Here is a 7,888-nt window from a genome sequence, read left to right as displayed (position 1 = left end):
TGCAACATAACAAAATCCAACGGCCCTTTTAAGGGCCACCCACTTCTCCAAGAAAAGAGCTGTCTCTTGCTTCGCGTTACGAGGTTAACCTGTATCCTTTGAGTGTGGAAATCGTTCTAAGAATTCACTGACGTAGGTAGCTGGTAAGGAAATAGACCCTTACCCATTTGAGAGGTGTCGATACAGAGCTCAAGCGCTGCTGATTTATCTCACTTTTAAGTGGATGTAACCGAAGCAAAACATACTGGGGTATTTTTCACATCTAGTTCTATACTTGGCTAAACGGGTTTTTAATGGGAGGCTTTATGAGACTGTTTGCTTCAATCACACGTGCCGCTGCTGTCAACTTCGGCTCCGAAACTGATTCGCTATGCCGGTTATGTGCATGCTTTGTGAAATCAATTCCCAAAGATTATGTGTCCCTTGCAACCCCCAAAGAGTGTGGCGTTCCCATTCAACTAAGTACTATGTACTGGCCAGTGTTCCCTCTAAGCCGAGTTAGTGTGAGCTAGCTCAGTTTTTTAGCCTCCGACTCACACATTTTTTGTCTCAGCTCAGGAAGGATGGCTCCAGAGTAAACTAACTGATGCAGTAGCCAAATGGCTCGCTCACAACTTTAATGCCAGGAGCTCACAAAGTAGAATTTTTGCTCACAAGACTCCACAGCTTAGAGGGAGCATTGGTACTGGCCAACATAAGCCTCCCTTCACACACACAGGTTTACCAAATGGGTTTTTGCAAATCATAACCAGTAGCAGGATGCCTTAAACCAACCCCTGTAATGGGAAAACAATGATTACTGAGAATGCGCGAATTATGGCCAAGGCAAACGCATTAAGACAACTCAACTTTTAATTCCCAATGGTAAGCATTTTTTAAATTATTTCTATCTGCCCCTTCCCCGCATTTGGGGGGGACTGTTAACAACCCCACCCCCAGCTTCCCTCCTGACGCTCGCACGAAACAGAACTGCCGGTTTCAGCCCTTTTTCGGGGAATGTGGGTGGCTCTTAAAAGAGCCTTTTGTTTCACACGGATGTTTTTGTCGAGGGGAATCGCTTCCCTCATTTGCCTTTCGGCTTGTGGCTCTCCGTTTTCTTGGGCAACAGGACCGCTTGAATGTTCGGCAGAACTCCACCCTGCGCAATGGTAACTCCCCCCAGGAGTTTGTTCAGTTCCTCATCGTTGCGAACTGCCAACTGCAGATGGCGGGGGATGATTCTAGTCTTCTTGTTGTCCCGGGCGGCGTTGCCAGCCAACTCCAGGATCTCAGCCGTCAGGTACTCCAGCACTGCGGCCAGATACACCGGAGCTCCGGCGCCCACACGCTCGGCGTAATTCCCTTTGCGCAGCAGTCGGTGGACGCGGCCTACAGGGAACTGGAGTCCGGCCCGGGAAGAGCGAGACTTCGCCTTCGCTCGCGCTTTGCCCCCTTGCTTGCCGCGACCAGACATGGCGGCACTGACTCAGCTTCTCTGCAACACGCCCGGAAAAAAACAAAACAGCAATTAAGAGCAAACATAAGAAGCGCAGGCTTTTTATCCCCTCCTCACGCAGGGAAGTGCGGTTTCTGATTGGTCAACGCCTGGAAACCAGCTGCGCGAAACCAATAGCGACGCAAGTTCTGAAGTCGACCAATCGAGCGCGTAGATACAGCGTCCATCCAATGGGAACCCGGCGATTACAGTACTCTTATTTGCATGTGCGTGTACAGGAACGATGAAGGCAAAATACTCTTGTAGCCAATAGGGACGATGCGCTTTGGATACCTTAATTTGCATAAAGAGAGTATAAATAAAGGGGCTGGATGAGTTCGCTTTCCCGACACTTGTGCTTTTTTCCCCCGTATCTGGTGAGCAAGGAAGCCTTCGGTCGGGATGCCTGAGCCAGCCAAGTCCGCGCCTGCCCCAAAAAAGGGCTCCAAGAAAGCCGTGACCAAGACCCAGAAAAAGGGCGACAAGAAGCGCCGCAAGAGCAGGAAGGAGAGCTACTCCATCTACGTGTACAAGGTCCTCAAGCAGGTCCACCCCGACACCGGCATCTCTTCCAAAGCCATGAGCATCATGAACTCCTTCGTCAACGACATCTTCGAGCGCATCGCCGGGGAGGCCTCCCGCCTGGCCCATTACAACAAGCGCTCCACCATCACCTCCCGGGAGATCCAGACGGCGGTGCGTCTCCTGCTCCCCGGGGAGTTGGCGAAGCACGCCGTCTCCGAGGGCACCAAGGCCGTGACCAAGTACACGAGTTCCAAGTAAGCGGAGCCGCGCTCCTCAGGAAGGAAGCTCCAGAACCCCAAAAGGCTCTTTTAAGAGCCACCCACTTTCTCATGTAAAGAGCTCCGGTCACGAATACTCTCGGCTGGGGGGGCGGAGGGAACTGCGGTGCCGGCCCGCCCCGCAGCCGCCTAGTGCGCTCCCGTCGCTTAGCAGCCGGCTGAGTCCAAATAAACAACATAATGCGTCTTTTTATTTCATACTGTGCCGCCCTTTCCCGCGAGTTTCTTTTAGCATCGCTGGCGTGGCTTTGGAGCGTAGGTTTCAGATTTTTTTCAATCCGGAAATCGATTCTATTTTAACTGTGGGGGGTGGGGTTTTTTTGGGGGGGAAGTCTGGACTTGCTTTTTTTAAAGGGTTCAGGATGAAAGCCGCGAGTGAACAGGGCTAGGGAGTAAGCGGCCTTTGGGTTAGTGATAAAACCCCGGCGATTCACCTGACAAAAGATCCAGTTAGGGATCCAGGAGACTAAAAGGCCGACCCCGTGCATCCTAGAAGAGCGTATTCTTACCGGGGGCCTGACGCGAATGGCCCAGAATAGCGGCTAGCCTGATCTCGTCAGATCTGGGAAGCTAAGCAGGGTCGGCCCCGCTCAGCATTTGGACGGGAAGACCGTCGAGGGTCAGCAGATCACCGAAACTAAGCAGGGTCAGATCTGGTTAGTAATTAGATGACAAACCGCCACTGAAGTCCTTCTGTAGTGCCAGGCAATGGTAAATCACCCCTGAAAGTCTCTTGCCTTGGAAAACCCCAAGGGCTCGCCTTAAACCGGCTGCGACTTAAACGGTACTTTCCACTACACTGTCTACTTGGAAGTAAACCCCTTAGCCCCGCAACCTTAGAACGCCTTTAGTCACAAAGCAGGGACATGTCAGAATTATTAAAGGCCACCCCCGGGCTGAGGAGATATCCCATTGGCTAGCCAGCTCCCGCACCATAATCGGCTCATGCCCAGGTGTGATGACAATGAGCTTTTGGCAGAGAGAGACGCCGACGCCTCGGGCTCAGATTCTCTGATCTGTCGTTGCACGGTTTGGAAGGACAGCCTCGCGGCGCGTTGTTTCGTTGCGAACTGGGGAAAAAGAAACTGTGACTTAACGTGTCATATACACTTCCTAGCAAAGTGACAAGCGGGAAAGGGGGGATAGGGGGGACAGACTAGGTAACAGCTGTAAACTGCGTCCGTATTCTGGAAGAATGTGGTTATTACTAGGAAAACTCCGCGGGTGTTTTGCGGGGTTTTCGAATGCTTCCCTTCACTGCCACCTAGCGACCATATCAGGTAATTCACCATGAATAGAAATTTGGACCGCAGCAGCTCTTGTTCCAGGGGAATCAAGTAGAAGAAATTTAGAGTCCAGTGGCACCTTTAAGACTACCAAAGGTTTGGTTGTGGTTTTTTCCCCTGACACTACATTTATCCTGACTGCATCCATGAATAAGTGGTATGTAGGTAATTTCCCTCTGATACTCTTTTTGTGTGAATTATTTTTTTCCCTAACACTATAAGAGCATTCTGTCTTTCATTGGAGGAAGGAGAGGACTTCACTGGCTTCCCCGAACCACCCTGGATTATCTTCCCCCTGTCAAAATGGCCTTGGAGCGAAGACCTGGCTGCTTGCTGCTTCCTTTATATATCTTTTGAAATGCTTGCAGCTTTCTCTCTCCTCGCCCCAGCAGGTTCCAAAGGGAGGCTGCCAGTTTCCTCAATGAATAACAATCCATGTTAGCTCTCCAAAAATAAAAATGCAGAAACAGTAACAGCAGCAGAAGAGATTTTGGTGCTTTAATACCAATGCACAGTCCTGTTTCCTAGGAGCAATCCCCATTTCAGCACAGGCAAAAGGAAATACTTCTTTACAAACTAAGTGATTAAAATGTGGAATCTTCTGCCAGAGAATTTGTCTGTGATGGCCACAGGCCAAGAAAGCTTTAAAAGGGGATTAGGTAGATAAGATTCATGGGGGGCTTTCTTTCTTTCTTTCTTTCTTTCTTTCTTTCTTTCTTTCTTTCTTTCTTTCTTTCTTTCATTATGCTTTTATACTGCCCTCCTTGCAAGCAGGCTGGGGGAGTGTACAATATATTCCTACAAAAATACACAAAATTCATAGTCTAAAAATACAATTCTAAAAATACCCAGTACCCACATGGCGCTGTAATACAATTCGAATCCCCAATTTACTTTAACAGCGGGGATGGGAGGGGGGATTGAAAGCAGTTAGTGAACCGAATGTTCTTGTAGCCATGGTGACTAAAGGTTCCCTGTTCAGAGGTAGTCCAAATAACAGTGCCAAGAGGCAACATCAAGGGAAGGCATCAGCCTCAATTCCCTGTTGTTGGCCCTCCAGAGGAATTGGGTGGTCACTGGATGATACAGGATGCTGGACTAGATGGACCATTGTTCTGACCCAGCAAGGCTCTTCTGATGTTCTTATCAGGGGAAGGCCTTGGCCTCTATGCCCTGTTGTCGGCTGTCCAGATGAACGGGTTGGCCACTGTGTGAGACAGGATGCTGGACTAGATGGACCCTCACTGGTCTGATCCAGCAGGGCTCTTCTGGATGTTCTTAATACACTCAAATAGAATTCAGAAGAGACCTCCTTAGGATTGCCGTTTGCCTCTGTTATTCTTGAAGGCGCCACCACACTCCTCTCAGTTTTCACAGCATGATGGTAGCAGTGGCAACCAAGAATAAAAGGCAAAACTAGAAGAGGCAGAATTATCTGTCAGTGGGGGTGGAGGGTGGGGAGATGACCCGCAGCCGCAACAATTCCACAGGGCAAAACAAATCTGAAACATTTAATACTGTGCCAAGCAAAACAGTTGTAGAGAAGGAAGGCTATGCTGGATATGTTCTTCTTCATAAAGGGCTACACAGAGAATTGTGTACACTACATAATATACTACAAAATTCCCTATCCCCACAAATATTGTTAGTCCAACTGTCTCAAGAGTAACTGTAAATCGCTCTGAGCCTGCAGGTATGTGGGAAAGAGCGATCAATAAATAGAAAGCATCATTATTGTAGTTGTTGTTATTATTTATTTATTTTTTCAACTTGATATTCAACTTGAATATCAAGTTGTTGTTGTTGTTTTAACAAGGGTCTCTGGGCCAGTAGGCTGGCATGCTAACCACTGTACACCTTCCTGGCTTTCAACAAATTGTTAACCAAATAACTAAATGAAAAAGACCGGTTCCTTATTGGCATTTGTGATGGACAGGCTGGGTTCCACCTCTCTCTAAGAGCAACTAATGAGAGTGGATGGAATGTTGAGAGGAGGATATTTTCAATACAGCCCTTTAAAAAAACGGCAGGGGTTAGTAGCGGAGAAGTGGACAGCTTAGCGGCTGGGGTGAAAAAGGGTTTTCTGACTGAGTAGACCTGTGCAGAAGGGCTGCTTAGAGCAGGTTGAAAATAGTACATTTGTAACTAAAGGATCCCAGTTGCAGGAATAAGACCCCAGCTCAAAAGTTCAACAGAAGTGAAACATTGTTACTTATACTTTCCTCAGTGTTCTGTTCCTATTGTAAATAAAATCTTTCTTGTTTGGATTAACACTGTGGACTGTGTGTCTAAGGGAAAGAAATACACACAATTTAACATTTCGGTACTGGAATTGCAAGTTGCTTACACTTCAGTCATTACAGAGTTAAATGTTGTTTGTTAGGAAACAGGATGTTACGTTACATAATGTATTCTACGGTGGGAAAGTTTGTGGGAGTTGCTTATCCTAATGAAGTTAAATGCTTTGATCTAGCATTAATGTATTCACAAGGTTTATGGCTCTTTGTGTGAACCAGAGAGGAAGTTCTCTTCTAGAAGCCAAGACAGTTAGAAAGATGTAGCTGTTAGCATATAGTACTGAAAGTAACTGCAAGTATGTAACCTTTTATTTTGTTTCTTTTATCCAAAGTACCTTACCCATGTTTTATTTTGTTTAATATTTATTTTTCGCATTTAAATAGCCCTGGTCATGACTCTCTGTATATTTTAAATTCCGGTGGATAGAGTCGTGTTGGTCTGAAGCAGCAGAACAAAGTTTGAGTCCAGCGGCACCTTTAAGAGCAACACAGTTTTATTCAAGGTATGAGCTTCCATGTGCAAGGCACACTTCTGCAGATATGGTATATTTTTTAAAAAGACAAGATAAGAAGGGTGGCATCCTGACCAATGCTCCCTCTAAGCTGTGGAGTCTTGTGAGCAAAAATTCTACTTTGTGAGCTACTGGCATTAAAGTTGTGAGCGAGCAATTTGGCTAATGCACAATTTAGTTTGCTCTGGAGCCATCCCCTTCCTGAGCTAAGGCAAAAATGTGTGAGCCGGGGGCTAAAAAACTGTGAGCTAGCTCACACTAACTCAGCTTAGAGGGAACACTGAGATTCCTGACCGATGTGTAACCCATAACCTAACTAAGAGAGGTTGCAGCGGATGGTCAGCACTCTGTGTGAGTGGACAGGGGGCGTCACAGCATTATTATACTGAGTCTGAATAGGAGAAAATGTGCCGTTCAGTAGCATTGGCTGGCTGGCTGGCTTAGAGGGGAAAGTGCGAGGATCAGACTCCCTGTGACCAGTGTTCCCTCTAAGCTGAGTGAGTGTGAGCTAGCTCACAGCTTTTTGGCCTCCAGCTCACACATTTTTGCCTTAGCTCAGGAAGGGGATGGCTCCAGAGCAAACTAATTTATGCATTAGCCAAATTGCTCGCTCACAACTTTAATGCCAGGAGCTCACAAAGAAGAATGTTTGCTCACAAGACTCCATAGCTTAGAGGGAGCATTGCCTGTGACTTTGGAACTCTTTGTCTGGGATTCACCACCTACTTTTTGACCCCCAAAGGTAGTCCTACAGAACCCAACATGAATCAAATAGGGGTGCCAGTTTTCCCCTTTCCCTCAGTCACAAATGCATCCCTGAACTGCTCTTAGTTTCAGTAGAGGGGAAAAGACAGTGCCCATTTGCACCTGTTTTTCCCCCGTGGGGACAATTAGCAACCCAAGGGAGCTATTTTCAATTGGAGAAATGGCATATAAAGGAACAGTTAAACCCCTGGCCCTGATCCACGTAGACCCTCATCCAGTGGCTGTCTCTTTAGGGGAGAGACACATAGGGTCAGTTACAACTGTGAACCTACAACGTCACATGAAATATGATTCTGACTCAGCACATATTGTAACTAACAAGAAGGTTTTCCCAGTGTGCTCTGAAGAGTTGTACAGAGAACTGTACTTATAGGCCTGCATTGACCACCACACCCAGGGGTCATTTCCTGCAGGAGCACACAGGAGTGGAGCTCCAGCAGTAAAGAGCCTAGGGGGTGGGCACATGCAACAAGCCCCACCCCCTGCTCCCAGCAGCCCTCAGTCAGAGCAAGAAGCATCCAGGTAAGTTGCAGAGCTCCCCCCCTGGGCCAAAATAGTCCAGTGGCACCTTTAAGACCAAGTTTTATTCAGGTACAAGCTCTCCCTCCTCTGTGAGGGCAGATCTGCATGTCCCCCCCCCATAGCTAGCTATCCAAAACAGTCCAGTGGCACCTTTAAGACCAAGTTTTATTCAGGTGCAAGTTCTCCCTCCTCTGTGAGGGCAGATCTGCATGTCCCCCCCCCAAATAGC

At 47.6% G+C, this 7,888-nt stretch overlaps 2 protein-coding genes across 2 annotated transcripts; one reads left to right on the top strand and one right to left on the bottom strand.

The window, feature by feature from the left end:
* Positions 1–996: 996 nt before the first annotated feature.
* Positions 997–1,453, bottom strand: LOC107122146 (histone H2A type 2-B). Its single transcript, XM_015425177.1, has one exon. The coding sequence runs from the start codon at positions 1,451–1,453 to the stop codon at positions 1,064–1,066; it is 390 nt and encodes a 129-aa protein (XP_015280663.1). The 3' UTR covers positions 997–1,063.
* Positions 1,454–1,840: 387 nt separating this feature from the next.
* LOC107122147 (histone H2B 5-like) lies at positions 1,841–2,456 on the top strand. Its single transcript, XM_015425178.1, has one exon. The coding sequence runs from the start codon at positions 1,877–1,879 to the stop codon at positions 2,255–2,257; it is 381 nt and encodes a 126-aa protein (XP_015280664.1). The 5' UTR covers positions 1,841–1,876; the 3' UTR covers positions 2,258–2,456.
* Positions 2,457–7,888: the final 5,432 nt, after the last annotated feature.

The sequence above is a fragment of the Gekko japonicus genome, unplaced genomic scaffold (assembly GCF_001447785.1).
Source record: "Gekko japonicus isolate JY-2015 unplaced genomic scaffold, Gekko_japonicus_V1.1 scaffold4645, whole genome shotgun sequence".
Lineage (NCBI taxonomy): Eukaryota > Metazoa > Chordata > Lepidosauria > Squamata > Gekkonidae > Gekko > Gekko japonicus.
Note: the sequence above shows the minus strand (reverse complement) of the source record. Positions and strands in the feature narration are given on the sequence as shown.